An 18124-nucleotide genomic window follows, 5' to 3' on the forward strand; every position below is an offset into this window, starting at 1 on the left:
TCCTCCCCGGTCATGGTAGCCGCACAGTGTGTACTAGATAGCTCCCTTGGATACCCGTTCTATTCTTGTTAAGTGCCATATGGTTTGCCCCCTGCGAGGGCATCAGTCCGCCAGTGTGTCAGCCTTCGTGGGTGCATCCCTGCCCCAGTGCTCCCTCTGTAATGATATGGCAATCTGATCCCCAGCCTCCTTCATCTCTTGGGACCCCTTCTTAATTCTATGTGTATCACCATCCCCTCACTTTCGGCCCATTTATTAAGCTCCCTTCGCCAGTCTTGGAGCCGTGGGCCCCCCGGGGACTTCCAATTCCTCGTCAGTTCCCTCTTGGCTAAAATGTACGTAAGGTCTTGGAATCTACTAGTGGCCTTATTCTTGGGTGTATGTGGGAACCAATGAAGTATTCATTTAGCGGGTGTGCGGGTAATTTCAATCTCTGTGATGCTAGCCACTTCTGCAATCACTGTGTCCCAGTAAGACTCTAGTCGGGGGCAGGACCAAAGCATATGGAGGCATTTCGCTTCCCTTATTCCAAAGTGATATTGTAATCTAAGTGGGGTGAGGTAGGCTCTGTGGAGTACGTAAAACTGTATAAGCTGGAACCTAGCGTTTCTGGACACCTTGGGCGTTCTCTCCAGAATGCGTGCCCAGTCTGAGTCCGGTATCTGCGTCTCCAAATCATGCTCCCACTTCTGCTTTAATCCTAACAGGGGAATCCCCTCCACTTCCTCTGTCATCCTGTAGAGCCTAGTGACTGCTTTATGTGTGCACCCTGTAGTCAGCAAATAATTACTGAGGCCATGTTGAGGAGGCTCGGCAGCTCCCATTCCCCAGTGTCGTCCCACGGATCGGGTAAGTGCGCAGTGTAGTAGGAAATGGCCCTGCGGGAGGTCGTGTTCCTGCCAAAAATCTGCAAAGGGTAGAAGATTGCCCCCTCCGTACAGCTCCCCTAGCCGCGTGACCTCCACCTCAATCAAGGTGAGTAAGCCCCTTCTCACTTCCACCCCAGGTAGCCAGCACCTGCGGATAACGGCGGATTCCATGGATTTCGTCAGTCCTCTCCTCGTGGTATTAAAAAAGATTACGGCCAGTTCAGCCGCGGAGGGAACCATCAGGCCCTCTATATTTTCCCCAGTGCCGCCGTCACCCATCCATCTTGCTAACCACTGCAGCTGTGCAGCAAGATAGTAAGCTTTGAAATCGGGCACCGCCATCGCGCGGGGTCTCTTCAGTGTTGCCTGTGCTACCCTGTGTCTGGTCCCCCCGATAAACGCGGTGATCGCCGTATCCAGCTCTCTAAACAAGACGTGCGGCACCCAGAGAGGCAATGCCGCGAAATATTACAGCAGTCGGGGCAGCGCCACCATCTCGATGAGGGAGACCCGTCCGGCCATTGATAGCGGGAGCAATCCTCAAAAGCCAAAGCTCGACCTCAAAGCCCCCACCGCCCTTCCGATGTCATCATCCAAGATATCTGGCTGGGAGTGGAATACTCTCACCCCCAAGTATGTGATACAACGCGGCTCCCATGTCCCTCCGCCCAGCTCCGTTGGCGGCGCGGAGTTTGCCGTCATTGGGAATAAGAATGATTTTTGCCAATTGACCCGCAATCCTGAGAGCTGTCCGAAACGTGCCAGCAGAGTCTGTGCCCCCTACTGTTCTGGACCGGTATTTCATAAGAATAAGAGGAGGCTGTCCTCATATAGCGCGATCACATATCGCCGACCTCGCCTGACCAGACCTTGGTACCAGGCAGCCATCCTGGCCTGAGCGGCTAGCGGTTCCATCGCCAGAGCGAATAGCAGTGGTGACAACGGGCATCCCTGTCTGGTGCCCCTGCCAACTGAGTACTGCGCCGAGATGCATGGGCCCATTCTAACCTTCGCCTAGGGGTCTGCATAGAGCAGCTTTGTCCAGCTAATAAAGCCTTCCCCAGGCCAATTTGAGAGAGGCCCCTGTATAAGTAATCCCATTCCAGGCTTTCAAATGCCTTCTCTATATCTATGGCAAGGACCGCAGATCCCGGATCATCAGAGGTCGCCAATTCCATATGGGATAGCAGCCGACGTACATTTTGGGCGGTGCCCCTAGTGGGAATGAATCCTGCTTGGTCCGTTTGGACCAGCTGTGTCATGTGCGGCAGTAATCTCGTTGCTAGTACCCTGTTCAGTATTTTGTAGTCTGAGTTGAACATGGATAGGGATCGGTACGCACCCCCTTCGTCAGAAGGTTTGCATGGCTTGAGCAGTGGAACAATTAAGGCTTCGCCCGTCGAGGCCGGGAGACGGGCAGTTACACACGTGCCATTATACAGCGTCGCCAGCTTGGGGGTGAGTGTCCGTGCATAACTGGCATAGAACTTAATGGGAAGCCCGTCCGTACCCGGGGCCTTTCCTTGAGCCAGGCCCGCTATAGCTGTCCCGATCTCTGATATTTCGATATCCCCACCCAGGGCTCCACGATCCTCCTCGGTCAAAGCCCGGGGCGACAGTGCCAACAGGAAATTTTGCATCTCCCCTCCCGTCTCATGAGACGAGCTGGTGTAGAGTGCGGATTAATAGTCGTGGAAATACGAGTTTATGTCGGCTTGATGGTAGAGCTTTTCACCCAATGGGTTGGTGATCTCCATTATAGGGGTCCCTCTCTTGGCTGGGTTAGCCAACCATTCCAGCAGTGCCCCATTTTTATCTCTGTCAGTGTGGGCCCTGGCGATGTACTGCTTATAGTCGAAGCACCGGAGCGTCTCAGTGTGCTCCACTACTTTTTCCCTGGCCTTGCGCTCTTCCCCTTGCCTCTCCGGGTGTTCCAGTGCTAGTTTCTCCAATGACCTGCGGTCTCTTTCTCCGATTTTGATATCTCTCAGCAGGGACCCTCTAATCCCAATGGAAGCTGCCATGCATCGGCCTCGAACCACTACCTTGAACGCCTCCCAGAGTATTTGTGGTGAAGGTGCGATGGGCTCATTGTCCTCAAAGTAATGGGTTATGTGGTCCCTGATCTGCTCCCGAAAAGCGGGGTCTGTCAGCGAGTCTGGCTTAAGTCTCCGAGTGGGTATGCATGTGACAGCTCTTGTCCAAGGCAAGTGCAGCAGTGAGGGGTTGTGATCGGAAATGGTTTTCCCCAGATATTCTACTCCCCGCGCCTGCGCATGCACCTCTGAAGTACTCAGAAAAATATCAAGCCTTACATGGAGATCATGGGCTGCAGAGTAATGATAATATTCCCTGGAGGTAGTGTTAAGTGCTCTCCATGTGTCTATCAAATGCCATTCTTCCTGCCAATCATTGAATTTTCCAGCATGTGCATTAATTGGGGATTCCCGCAGCAGTGGGTGGGACCTGTCTATGCCTGGATTAGCCACACAATTAAAGTCTCCCCCTATCAGCACTGAATGGAGCATGTGCGGTGGCAGTATGGTTATTAACTTGTTGAGAAACGTCCCCTGGTCTGTTAGGAGCATACACGTTAATCAGTGTTATATCCCATCCACCCAAGCGGCCGGTGGTCAATACGTAGCTTCTGTCAGGATCTATTAATGTGTTAGTGACCTGGAATGGGACCCCACCCTGATCCACATTAAGGTGCCCTTTGCGTACGCTGAATAGGTGGTATAAAATAGTTGCCTCTTCCACCTCCTTTGCAGTGCTGTACCCTCAGCGGCCGTCAGATGGGTCTCTTGTAACATTGCTATGTGCACCCTTGTCTGCGTAAATAGGAGTAGACCTTGTACCGCTTGGTCATACTATATATCCCTCTTATAGTCCAGGAGCTTACCCGGGACTAGCTTACCTTATATCCCTGCTGGTCACCCATAACAGAGGTCCTCCAGCCATCCGCTCCCGCGTGACCACCACCCGAGCAGGCGATCCAGACCAGCGTTTCTCATGGGCATTGTCTCGTTACAGGTAAAGCTGAAAACATTTCCCTCTATAAACAACCAGAACACCCTTAATGCCCCTTCCCCAGGACAGGTGGTGAAACAGTTCCCCATCCAAACCATATCAAACATAAGTTAATTCTAGGTGGGCAGGCAGGTAAGATCCCTCAAGCCATCTGAGGGAATCAGGTCCGTGGCCCGGGACTAGTTTAAATGTTGTGCAACATGCCTCATAAATCGCGTGAGCCTCAAGGTCTGAAGACCGGGTGGGAGTTAGGGTATCAGCTGCTGATTGCCGGGGCCAGCCATCAGATGATGCAGTCCGAGGTTCCTGGTGTCACCGCAGGTAGTTCCAGGCTCGTTGCGGCAGATCCTGCCGACTCCGCCTCAGAGTCTGATCCTTCGGTTCCCCTCATCATGCCAGTTGAGCGTGGGCTGCCTCCTCCTGGCTGAAGGAGGCTACCACAGCTCGGGTTCTCTCCGCTTGTGCTTCCTCCTGTGTGGGCACCACGGTTGTCCGCCTGTGTCCTTTCTTATCTCGGCGTCTGCTACGGGGTCGGGGTTCTCGAGCGGTCCCCTCCCCTGTTGTGTCCCACGCTCCTCCAGCCAGTCTCTCGCTTCTTGTGGCGTGCGGAAGAAACGTGCTCATCTGCCATCCGCCAACCTCAGTGTAGCTGGGAACAGCATTGCATAGGGGATGTTCAGTTGCTGGAGGTGCTTTTTGATTTTGGAGTACATTGTCCTTCGCCTCTGCACCTCTCTGGAAAAGTCAGGAAAGATACGGACCAGTGAGTTTTTCCAACCTTATTTCTCCAGTCTTTCTGGCCCGTGTCAGTATGTGGTCCTGGTCCTTGTAGTGTAGTAGGCGACCTGTCACTGGGTGCGGTGCAACCCCCGGAGGAGGGCCCCTCGCAGGGACGCTGTGCGACTCTCAAGGGCGAAAAAGCGCTACAGGCCCTCAGGTGCAACTGCTTCAGAGAGCCAATGTTCCAAGAACTCAGGGAGGTTGCACTGACCAACCTGCTCGGGGAGGCCTATGATGCAGGTATTATTTTTTCTGGACCTGTTTTCCGCATCTTCGGCACGGGCCACAAGAACTTCTGTTTGCTTCTCCAGCTTAGTAATGAGGGCCTCTGCTGCTGTCAGCCCCGGACTGAGGGCGCCCAGCGTCTGCTCTGTCGCCGTTACTCTCTCTGCTAAGCAACGTTGGTCCTCCCGGAGCAGGCCCAGATCAACCGCTAGTGAGTCTATCTTTGTCTCTATGCTCTCCCTGGTGAATGTAATGGCCTGCATGATATCACCCAGCGAGGGACTCCTGGGTGGGTCCTTGTTCGTGCCAATCCATTGCGTCGCGGTAGGGGAGGACGGAGCGCTCCGCTGCTCATCTGCATTGCCCACCGCCTCCTTCTTCTTCCCAGTTTTGCCCATCATATGTGGGGGTGGTTGGGATCTCTATTTTGAAGAGACCGCAACGCCTTTCGCTCCCAACCAGAACCACCCGGTAAAGCCGCGCCGCTCACCTCATTGCGCTGCCTTTGGGCGATGCGGCACGGGGCACTAAGCCCAGTCAGGCGTCCGTTCAGGCCTCAGTCCTCTACAGGGCCGCAATCAGAGTCCCTCAGCCTGCAAGGCCTGTCTCTCTTCGGTGGTGGGGAGAAGATATGTCTCCCAGTGGCCCCACAATTCTACAGGCCACATACTGTTCCCCCTTCACTCTCCTTCTGTTAGACTGGGGCCCAGGGCGCTCCAGGGTTGTTTCAGATCTTCAGTGCCATAAATATAGACCCTCTGTGCACATCGGATTCAATATCTACCCCTGCCTCGCCGATCAATCCAGGCCCCTCTCCCATTTACTGGGGCCCGGCGCAGCTGCCATTATGGGGACAGGCCGCACCCGGCCTCCTCCACCTCTGCTCCCCTGCAGCGCTTCTTCCTGGCCAGGGGGCCGCCCCTGCTTCAATCGCCTCAGCAGTAGCCTCTCACCTCGCTGGGCGTCAACACAATTCAAGCCCATTCAGGGGGAGTAAAGATCTTATAAACTAGCACAGCGGCCATCTTAAAGTCAGGCGGCGCGCTATCGTTTTCAATCACCGCCGTGCAGCTCCTGTTTTTTCCTCCCCCGGGGCTGGGAGCCTCCTGGTTTTCGAGCCCCCGTCCTACAGACCTCTTCCAACAGGGTTCGCTGCCAGTGTGTCAGGCAGCGTTGTCAGGATGGGTTTTTATCAGAGATCCTGGTCCGGAGCGCCATGAGGCCACCCAACTCGTAATGACCCCCATAATGTTTATCCTATCTTTGAAGGGCTTCTATAATCTGCTTATGTGATTTAATAAAGTTGATTTCACAAAGCTGGTCTTATCCTTCGGTTATGTGGATTCTGAAATCTGTCAGTGTTCACCATTGCCTTTGTTCCAGTCTGTGCTGTAGGTTAGTTTGGCAGTTTCCTCTCCATGTATTTTGTAGCTCAACAACCACAACAAGTGTCCAATAGTCCTGTTTGGTAGTGTTACTTCTGTCCATACGAAGTGAAGCAGCTCTTCTGAGAAATTGTACTACCAACTGATAAAAGTATGGAAGTCTTGCTCAACTATTCTTTTACTGTCCCCTCTAAAGTTAATAGCCCTGCTGAGAAGCGTTATTAGAACCAACTTAAGCATGGTAGCCATGCTGAAAAGTGTTGGTTCACTCCATAAATCAGAAGGAGTTCTGCTAAAAGTGTTTGACCTGTCCTATTAAAGGCACAGCAGTCTTCATGTGGATTGTTGGCACTATGTTGCTGAAATGTTTGGGTTACTGAAGTGATTTTATCTATGCAGCCATGCATCTGAGCTGTCTGATACCAACTAGTATCAGTTCTGTCCCAAACTGCCCTCACTGCTTTATATGTCTCACCCTCTCCGACATGGAGTTCCAAGAGTAAATTGATGGAATCTTATGGGCTTTTATGGTGTTTCTTATTGCAGCATCAATGTGATAATGCATGGACGTTTCTAGGGTAATTTGATGTTACAAAAAATATGTGATTGTTTTTATTTTATTATATGTATTTATTATGATGGTTTTAGATTTGCATGTTTTTATGCTGCTGTTTTGACTGTTTATGTATGCTTTGATAGTTTTTAACCGAATAAAGCTTTGCTTGATGATGATGATGATGATGATGATGATTTTATTTCCAGCACTGATGGAAATAATATTTGCCTACTTAAAAATGCACCATGTTCTTTTCGCCGTGTTATTTAAAATGTCCGATGTGCCTCTCATTCCCCAGTGGTTGCCTGGGCGAAACCACACCAACATAAAATTTATTTTGTTCTTAAAATCTTCTTATGTTACATCATTTCTGAATACCTTTGCGAACGTCAACCATGTGGTCTTCCCCGAAAGCATAAACAGCCTGGAATCAGGTGACTGAGTGACAGATCGCTGTGAGAACTTCGATTTTCAGAGTGAGTTTGGTATACTTTATGTAACCAAATAAAATTACTCTCTGATGTCTACGTTGTAACCTAGTTGCCCTGTCTCCTAAAGTATGTTCAGTTTTTTTCATGTATAGTATTTTAATTTTAGCCAATGAGGAGAACGAGGCCCTAGGAGATAAAGTGAGTTGCCCAGTAACACAATTCAGCTATGTAATTTTACTGATTGCACACCCAATAGCTTAGCATCTAGACCACCTCATCTCCTCTCTGAATTGTCTTGAACACATCAAGTTCACAAAAATCTTTCTCAGTCATAATTTTCCCATATCTAGCACTTTTCTATTCCTAGCCGTATACCTACTTTTATGCACACCAGCTTGCTCCCAGCTTAGCACACATAGGGGGTCATTCTGACCTTGGCGGTCTTTTCGCAAGACCGCCGAGTTACCGCCGCGGTGAAGACCGCCGACCGCAGCGGTATGCCGCTGTGCGCATTCTGACCGCTGGGAGCGTTCCGCCGGAAAACCGCCAGCAGCCACACTGGCGGTCGGCGGGAAAGTGGAGACTGGTCAACCTCCACCGCCACGCCAGCAGAACACCGCCCACAGAATTACGACCCACATTTCTGTGTGGCGGTCTTCTGTTGGCGGTCTTCTGTTGGCGGTCACCTCCCCATGGCTCCTGTCACCTCCCGGAGGACCAACGCACAAGGTAAGTTGATCGTCCGAGAGGGGAGGGGTGGGGGGGTGTTGTGTGATGTGTGCGTGCATGGGGGTGTGCGTGTGAGTGTGTAGAGGGGGTGTGTGAGTGCGTGCATGTGGGCGGGGAGTGCTGCTGTGCCTATGGGCAATGTGTGTAGTTCGGCGGGTGCGCATGTCGGCATGTATGTGTGCGGGTATGTGTCCCCGTTGTGTATGTGTGTGTGTAGGGGGTGTGTATATGTGCATGTTGGGGGTGTGTGCATGTCGGGGTGCGTGTATGTGCATGTCGGGGTGGGGGTGGGGAGGGGGTTCGTACCACCTCTGGGGGGTGGCAGGGGGGTGGAGGGTGTGGGGGGAGGACTCGGGGGGGCAGTGGGGGGTGGGGGAGACCCCTATCAGTGCCAGGGAAGGAATTCCCTGGCCCCGATAGTGCCTACCGCCATGGTTCGCATGGCGGTTCCCGAACGCCAGAAACCGCGGCGGTAAGCAGGGTCATGATACCGTTGGCGGTCTTGGGTCGACCGCCGGACCGGAGTGCGCAGACTCCAGCCCGTCGGTCATGACCGCCGTGGCTGTCGGAGTGGGGAAGTGGCGGTCGGTCGCGGCGGTGACCGCCGCGGTCAGAATGCCATTTTTAATACCGCCGGTCTGTTCGCGGTCCGACCGCCGCCTCTCCGCCGACCGCCAAGGTCAGAATGAGGGCCATAATCACTGCACTCTTTTCTCCTGTGTATTGCACCACTGTAAAGTGTGTCATTGGAAGACTCCTAGTACAGAGTATAGCATTGGGTGTCACCTAAAAATATTCAAAAGGAAACACTGAGTATTATTTCATGTTATTGCTTCGCTGATTGTCACTTGATTGTCACAGATGGGCTTTTACCCTCCTTACTATATAGTCTACCAAGCTAGGCGCAAGCCTACTTTGTCTAATTATCTGTACTGTGAGCGAAATGCAGAGCCGTGCACTCTGAAAACTATATTTAAGTGAAGCAGTCTATAACAATCACATTACTATAACTTATAACTAGTACAAATATATGATGATACCTTCCCCTGAAAGGGCCTGAACCTTGGGAAGGACTCTACTGTTATTTTTAATAAACCTTATTCATTGCTTAAGCACAACGTAAATATCCATTCATATGGCATTTTGTTTTCAAGTGACCAACCTAAATGTCACTCTTCCACTCTGCCTACTTGTACCGGCTGTTTCCTACGAACTCACTTAGGCCTTCCTTGCTGTAGTACCACACCATGAAATACGATTTACCAGTCCCTCCAAATACCAGGGTAATGTAGCCAATATTTAAAAGCTAGGCCTCGGAAAGTATCCATATATCCAAAGGTCATGACCTTTGAGCAGTTACTTTCAAGTTTTCTTCCTCAAGCTCTTGACCAGTGGGTCAACTCAAAGAGCCAGCATTTAACCTTTGGCTGTTCCCTCTTCCCCTACCTCAAAGCAATGCAACCTTTAGCCATAAACAATTCCAGAGCAACCTGTCTTCTAGTTTTCATCTAGATGTCCTGGGTTGCACCTGCCAATCCTATCAGATCCAATAGAATTTGCATCCCAACCATATTTTACACCATGGAAGACGTCTTCTTGCAGCACTCCTGGCGAGTTGGGCAAATGCAAGATTTCAGCACCCTCAGCACAAACTGTATTACACTGCCCGGACGAGACCACACGCACCTTACATAAACCTGCCAGGGGCAGTACACTTCATGGACATATTTAAGATGGAGAAACATGTGCCTCTCGTTGAATGATACAAATTTAGTCTGCCTACAAAAGTATAACCATTGCTTGGTGTAACTGGTACATGTACACCTGCGTTCCATCAATCTTTACTCTTTCCACAGCCAGCATTCAATGAACTCAAACCATTGTACACAGAGTGGAGACAAGTCAATTGTTCCCCTTTCGGGCAGCTGGCTTTGTCAAGTACATAGAATGTGGAGAATGTTCAGGGAACCTCATCAGGCAGGCCTCAAAATCATGTTCAATTCTAAAATACAAAAACACATCCAACACAACATGCACCCACTTTACCCTTAATACCTGCCAAAGTGCTAAACTGATTTTCCTGGAAGAAGTTACCAATTTCTACAATGTTCACTTTATGCACAAGTCTATGAAACCTTAGATCGAAGCTACCAGGACTCCTGGGATATTCAAGCATGGCAACTGTGGGGAGAAAACCATATTCATACCTAGCTTGTTTACCAGCAATCTCCATGCCCACTCAACGTTGCTGTTCCCAACAAACCTCCTGTCACTCTAGCTGGATGACCCAAAGCCCTTTCCATTTGCACACTTGGCTGGACCACAAGCTCTGAAAACCAGTACATCAATAGTGAGTCTGAGCTACCAATAATTTACCTGATATTCTTCTACTGTCTGGACACACATATAATTAGGTCTTACAAAAGTGTGCCCCAGGCCACCGTTGGATGTCCCTCCTGCCTAAATCAATTGTATGCCAATACTTTTGAACTGATAGGGAAGATCATGCCCAACAGATGTACTGGAATATTTATGAATAAGTACAAAAACTCGGGCAGTGGGGCTGTTTTATCAGAGACACTTTGCCTCACCTCAAATATCCAAAGTTGGATCCACATCGCTACTATGCTGCTCCAATTCCCTTACCATGTCTCAAAATAGATACAGATCAAGAGAGCCACACAACTAATGTCAGATCCTGATGCCATTACCATCCGAACAAAACTCCACTCCTCTCTGATTTGGATAGTATTGTTGGCAGGACTAAAAGCTTCAACTTATTCCATTTAAATCAGACATTCTTCAAAAGCTACTACCCCTTTGACAGTTGGCCAGAGGTTCACACGTGGATCTCAGACAAACAAAAGGATGTTGTCAGCATACATACAGAACTGGACCGTGTGGACTGTGATGTATACCCCCTTGTTGTTCTCTTGCCATGTAAGCCAATGGCCTAGTGCCAGAGCAAACAGTAACAGAAATAGAGGGCAACCAGAGCTAGTACCTAGTAAGAGTGGTAATGTCGCAAAAACAGTAATTTGTGAGCCCTCTCACCATCAGATACATAAATGCAAGCCTTGCCATGGCAGGAAATGTAACACACACCCCCATCATCCATATAACCAACATGCCTCCATGCCCAGATCGATCTCATGTAGAATATCACTTTTACTTAGCTTTTTGACAAACTTATCAGTATTTCTGCACCACCAACGTCACAGGTGCAGTTTTCCAGAAGGCCCACCTAAGGGCCACATGTAGGAACATTTGAAATTGCGATTTCCTAATTCCGATTCCAGGCGAATCTCAATTAGGAAATCAGAATTCCAAATGCAAGAGCTTCTTTTGCGATTCCCAGGGGGTCACAAATAGACCTACCTCATTAATATTAATGAGGTAGGTTGAAATTTGCGACCCACCGGGAATTGCAAAGATCACAGGGATGGTGGCCTGCTGGGGTCAGCAGCCCACCATATCTGTGATTGCTTTTAAATAAAGTAGTCATTGTTTTTTAACGCAGCCCGTTTTCCTTTAAGGAAAATGGGATGCGTTTAAAAAGAAAATACTGAAACGTTTCAGTTTAATTTTTTAAGAGTTGGCAGTGGTCCGTGGCACCACTGCCTGCTCTTAAAAAACTTTTTGCATGCATTCACAAAGGGGATTTGAAATTGGTGCTAACGGCGACTGTTTTGCGACCGCGTTCACAGTCACAAAACAATCATACATACCATTCAGATTCGGTATTAGGAAGGGGCACCCTGAACTTGCCCCTTCCTAATACAGAATCACAAAACCCAAGTCTGCAAATCGGCCTGTTAGTGATTAGAAAAATGCTTTGTACATGTGGCCCTTAGTTTTTATCCTCTGTTACTTTGATTAGAATGTTGGGTTTCATTTTGTGCACTAGTGTGCAATTTATTAAGTGAAAATACTGGTTTCTTTTGATTGCAGATAAAGTTCCTAGACATTCTATCTGTCAAGAACTTACTGTGTGTATGTAAATATGTTATGTATCACCTATAATATGCACTTTTTACTGATTCCCTCCCATATTTCTCAATTTAGAGCAGATCATCTGTTCATATTTATTTTGATTTCCAGTATTAGAGAAGCTAAATTGTCTAATATAATATTTTTTTAAGCTCTTAAGATCAGCTATCACAAATATTTAATTGAATTTTGAACTACCTCAGTCTTTCGGTCTTATTGTCTTTTGATTCTTGTAAGTCTCCATTAAGATTATTGCTTTAGACTTTGTCCAAAGTTATTTGGTAGCCTGAAACTCTACCAGATGCATTTATAACATCACCTTTAGCGGAAATACACGTTTCAGAATTAGACATGATTTAAACATACTGTATGCATTTAAGATAACTTTATATTCTTACTCACCAACAGTTTTACCTGGGCTAGGCCTTCAATTTCAATGTTGAAAAGAAGTGGGAAAAAGACACTCCTTTTAGGCCTTTTTCTGATATAAAACTGTCTGATAATTGTCCATTTATTCACAATTTGCTGTATTCGGAATATAAATTGCCCATTATAAATTGCAAAACATCTTGGGATAAGCATTCTCACTTATTTATATTTTTCTGTTATATTCTACAGGTCATCCAGGATTCTTTGCAAAAAACGAGCTTTTATGCACCTTTACTCCTCATCTGTTATCAGAGATCTTAAAATTATATTTTCTTTGCAAATACAAAATGTTCTGCACTTTTTGAGAGATGAAATGAAAACATCCATATAAGGGTCTATATAGACGCAATCGAAATGTGCTGAACACAAAGCTACAGCCCTAAATGATTACTTGATAAGGTGGAGCTTCACAAAGGATCTGAACTGGTTTAACAAGGATACTAACCTAATAGTATGCTGGTTCTTATTCTACACAGTAGATTCGAGCATAGACAATCTTTGGCCACCTATTATACAAGATGATTTGACTCTTGAATTCACATTCAAAGCCGAATAGCATAAGTTTCTTTGGTGGGGAAAAGTGCACTGTTTCCCCTCGCAGGTATCGGGAGTCTAACTGATTCATTCTTTTAAATGAAGTAAATACATTACATTTTATCCTGTTTTTTAGTTTGTAGCCAGTGTATTGATTGTCTCTTGATGCATGGTCTGTCTTCCAAAGAAAAGTGTCAAGTCGAACCCCGGCTTTCTGTGCATGCTGAAGAACGGCAACATGTGTTTTTGCCATTTCAAGTGATAGATTGTGTTTGGCATCGTGAATCCACGTTCATTAGTGCTTGTTCTGCTAGTTGATAGGCGCAACATGTAGCTTGACAGCAAAAGGCTTTTACACGTGCATCCCGCATTATTATGCAAGCACACAGCCTTCCACCACTCTATCCATCTGAGGCTGTCAACAATCTGACTCCTATGCATCTACAGCAAGCTTGAGGGTTCAGAATTACCCAATGGTGATCCACTCAACATTGAAAGATGCCCATGCATCTCTAAAGAGTGGTGTTTCATGTTGCACGTAAATTGATAGTTCATTGAACCTGAGATGCGGAAATGCTTTTGAATGTCTCAGTTACAAGTGCAGCAGAAGATGCAATCTCCATTACAAGGAATCACAGTCCGAGAAAGATGAACCTCTTGATGGGCTGAAAGGTAGCTGAAAGTAAGGAGGCAGAGTCCGTAGAGAAACGGGACATCTTATGCAGAAATGCAAGGGCTGTACTGGTTCCTATGTGTTGTGAATCTCAGGTGGCCAGCGCAAATAACGTGGGAACAGAGAATGTTGAAGATTGAATGGTGACAGTAGACTATCCAGGTCTCAAAAAAGCCATCCGCAACTTTGAACTCCAGAACTAAATTTCCATGTCCTTTGAACTGTCTTTCCCTTTGCAAGGGGAACAGGAAGAATCCCTTGGATTTAGGCAGATGGTACGGAAGAGGGAAAGGAGGGACCTACATGGCTCTGGCAGCTCATCACAGACACATCTAGCTTGCACACTCCCACCCTGTACAGACCTGCGCACTCTTGCTCCCACAAAACAACGCATGCCACTATAACGCACATCTGCCTTCATTGGCAGCTGCAGTGGGAACCATAAGCAAACGTTCACGCTCCAGCATGGAATGAGTGCACAGCTAGAAACTTAAGATAAAAAACCTTCTGTGGAAATTCTTTAAAACGTAATATAACCACTGGAGTTGGTGCTACCATCTGCACTAGTTTTATACATCCAGTGGCAAAATCCTTAAGCTCCTTGTGAGACAGTATGATGTCAGAAGACTCACAAACAACATTAAGTATTGTGTATATTATACATTTACATAGCTTACGTTTAGTGAGTGCAGGGAACAGCCCCCCAGCTCGAATAGTGGAGACAAAGGCACAACTAACTTTAAAAGGCTTCCATCAGAAATTACAGAACAACTGCACTCAGTAAACCAGGGTAAAACCCTAACTTGAAGGCTCTGGGAATAGAGAACTATTGCCCAACAGTAGGTGGGTCTGATATTCCTTAACTCCAGTCAAATTTGATGTTTCTTTGTTTTGTCCTTATCTTCTGTACAAGAAGAGCAGAACATTGGATTGCAAATGTTGGCCATTACCTAAAGTGTCTCTGTCTCTATCTATTTCGCAGATACCGATGAATGCGCTAGTAACCCCTGTGCCAACGGCGGCACCTGTGTGAATGACAATCAGCGCTTCGCCTGCCTGTGTCCCAGTGGCTGGTCTGGGATTTACTGCCAAAGCTCTGTCTTTCTCAGTGGGTGCTCCTATCCTCTCTGTACACATTCGTGCACATACATGTCACACATGGAAACTAAGCAGCAATAGTCACAATACAATTGCACATACATTTTCTGCTAGGATAGATAGGGTGTAGTCTTAAATGGAGTGTTACTGTCATGTGGATGCATGTTGGGTATGCAACCATTCAGCCATTTTATGCTAGAATACAATGCTTGACAATTTCATCTTGATTCCTTCTAACAAAATAACAGAAGGTAAAAGGGAAGAGTGGGGTAGTCACTTACATGCAACACCAAGAGACGCATAATAAGCCAAGCAATAACTTATTTATCAGCAGTTCTGCAAAGAGGCCATGCATTTTTTTCTACATTGATCTCAGTCATCTCATCTGTTCATCCAGCAAGCAAGGAAGATAAGACTGGAAGAAATATACATAACTCTGTGGATATTTTGTTGTAGAAAAGTTCAGGGGAGCACAAATTATACTTGGAGCCATTTATTGTGCGTTTGATGTCACATGAATAGGACAGAGACCTTAGAAGGGATGGGAGACAGTTTATTCCACAAATCTTTCCCTCCGTTAAATGTACTGACTTGACAAAGAGTAAATGTGAAAGCCTTCCTTTCTTCATTTCCGAATGTCCTCACATTTTGTGCTCTGGACGATACTACTGGGGTTACCTTAGCACAGCTATTTCAATTTGAATGCTCTTTGTTTAAAGTCAAGGGCCCGATTCACAAAGATTTAGCAATGAGTAATTGTGACTCTTGCAGTAGACCTGGATTAGTCTTAAATTTCAAGCAGGACCACAACAATGAGCCACAGCAAACTTTTTGTGAATTGGACCTTAAATATCAACCATTGGAGTTTCATAGCTTGTGTGATCGTGGGCATGGGCAGATAGAGTAGGTGTGGGTTGTTTCAGGAATTTGGTTGACTTTTTCCCTCCGTCTCCGGTGTATCAGAAGGGTCACTACAGTGAGTTCCTGAACCAGAACGCCCTGTTCTGCATGCAGTGTCTGGGTCCACCGATTAGCCAACAGACAGTTCATAAATAAAATCAAGTGGAAAAAATGAAGTACTGTTTTCTCTCTTGCAGCCTGGGTAACCAACTCACCATTCAGCCGCCAGCCTCGCTGCGCCGAGTCAGGGGGTTCCCGCCAGTGCACCTGTGACAGCGGCTTCCTGATCAAGGCCGGTGGCCTCTGCCAAGGTGAGGTGGTAAGAAAATGTGCCCTAGCGGGGTGCCGCCCAGCTCTGTAGGAAGGAAGATAGGGCGTCCCAGGCGTCAAAGATAGCAGTCACAACTTTTGTTTTCATGTTTGTATTTGTTTTCAAATGTTGTGTTAAAAAACCGAGTTACATATTAGATTCATAAACAGGAAACCAAAAAAACGATTAAATATTACAAATAAATAGTTCTCAGTGCAATGCAATCACAGTGTGTTGTTTAAATAAATGTCAGTATGAGAGGACCACAATCAATTAATTATATTGTTTCAGAGATGGATTCAAAATAAAAGTTCTCATCCCTTTCTTTCAAAATGTACTAATTTCCAAAATGTATGACAGTAAAGTTAGTAGATCATTCAGAGTTTGGCACATTGGGTTATCTGCCAGGCACCAGCAAAAATCGGATTCTGACAAACTCTTGATCCTCCACAGGATGAATTAACGTGCTTACTATGCACGACCAACTCCCACAAGCAGAAATGGTTCTGATCTTTAAACGTAGTTCAGGAAGTTTTTCCAATCAGTTTGACAGACTACTGAAAATCTATGGTAAGGTCTCGAATTCAAGACATAGCAAATAAATCAGATGTGATAATGTTATCTTTCTAGTCCCTCTTGGTTTTCAGAAGAATCTCAGCAGTTACAAGTAGATTTATCATTTAAATGTCCTGATCATCAAGAATGTGACCCATATAAAGGAATCTCTCTTTAAAACGTTTGTTTATATGACAGAGGCTCGAGATTCAAACATTTGGCTGTGCTGCATGACATAGCGGTACCAAATATTCTTTTAAGTGGTTTACATTCTCTCTACTCCCATGTAATCTTGCTTGAATTGGCCGTAGCCCCACCTCAGAACATAGTAGTTATTGTTCTGGTTTTAGTGGAGTTAGAAGAGCATGTTTTTGCTCCCTTTTATTCCATGATCTTGCAGGCTTGGTAACTACTTAAGTATATTATCCATCTTTGTATGCATTAGTGATCACCACACTATGCAGATATGCAGCTCTATTTCCAAGGGCCTTGCCCCTCTTTTGGAAAGGTTTGCCAAATTCTGGATAGAAAGGTGTTTGACTAGAAACAAAAGAAAAACCTTGAAGTCCCACAAATCCTTTTGGTCTAATTTTGTATTGGAACAGGTTCCTGTAGACAGGGTATACAGATTTGACTTGCTAGGAGTTCGAGCAAAGGGTGATTCCCAAATGGTACAGTCATATAGCCAAGATTGTGGCTTTCTAATGTTTCTGTTTATGGAGAAATGATGCAGGGAAACATCAGCTGCATACAATTACTTCTGCTCTTAGATGGTGGCTTAATCCTCCTCAGGTGTTCCTTTATTTTGATGTTGGGCATGATACCATCATCCAGAGAATCAGGATAATTCAAGTGGTCTCCTGGGTCTAGGTTTAGTCCTCACCTGCACTTGAACCAAACTGTAGCTATCAAAGAACTCCCCCAGGACAATCAAACCAGGAATCTTCCTTGATTATTTGTGTTCGCTCACTACTATCTCATTTGGGGCTGTCTGGCTTCTGACATCTATAAGTAAGAATGTATTACCCTGGCTCAAGGAAGAATATTGGTGGTGGTTTACATGCCAGTGCTGTGCAAGCATGAGAGGAAGCACTTATCAAATTAGGTTTTGTTGATAAAGAGTGATTTGGGGCCTTGAACCGTACCTCAGCTGGCTATGTCTCCTGAAAGGGACACTATGGTTTAATGTCATAGTTGAATGTTATCAGTTTCATTCTTAATTAAGGACTAGGAAATGTTATTTTCCATCTTCTGGTTACGGTGATTTCTGTAAATCCACCAATGCTATATCTAGACTGGTAAGTAACTATTCTTAAATTTACAGTCATTATTACATATCAGGAAGACATATTGTACTGTAAGTCTGTATCCTTTTTGGCCTTAGATTTTAGCATTACTCGATTCTTCAATATTAGTGGAGACTATAGGCAAATACATTAAAAGCACTGAAACTACCTTGGCACATTGACTAGGAAAGAAGCAGTTTCTATAAATGTCATTGTGCTATTACATACTTTATGATTAAAAGACGACTTCCAAGGTTTAATGTGAAGTTGGGACTATTTTGATAATTTTGATCCAGGTTCTGCTACTATTACACAGGAATGTATGACATTCGGTAATTCAATAT

At 46.3% G+C, this 18124-nt stretch overlaps 1 protein-coding gene across 2 annotated transcripts in view; it reads left to right on the plus strand.

The window, feature by feature from the left end:
• The window catches only part of LOC138268134 (fibulin-7-like), a 253155-nt gene that overhangs the window by 139762 nt on the left and 95269 nt on the right, over positions 1 to 18124 (plus strand). Inside the window, exons 4-5 of one of the 2 annotated variants that reach the window (XM_069217545.1) lie at positions 14614 to 14739; positions 15827 to 15940. In XM_069217545.1, coding sequence (XP_069073646.1) covers positions 14614 to 14739; positions 15827 to 15940 — 240 coding nt within the window. The remainder of the gene's footprint in view (positions 1 to 14613; positions 14740 to 15826; positions 15941 to 18124) is intronic. The other variant, XM_069217546.1, reaches the window with a different exon arrangement.

This window comes from Pleurodeles waltl, chromosome 12 (assembly GCF_031143425.1).
Source record: "Pleurodeles waltl isolate 20211129_DDA chromosome 12, aPleWal1.hap1.20221129, whole genome shotgun sequence".
NCBI lineage: Eukaryota > Metazoa > Chordata > Amphibia > Caudata > Salamandridae > Pleurodeles > Pleurodeles waltl.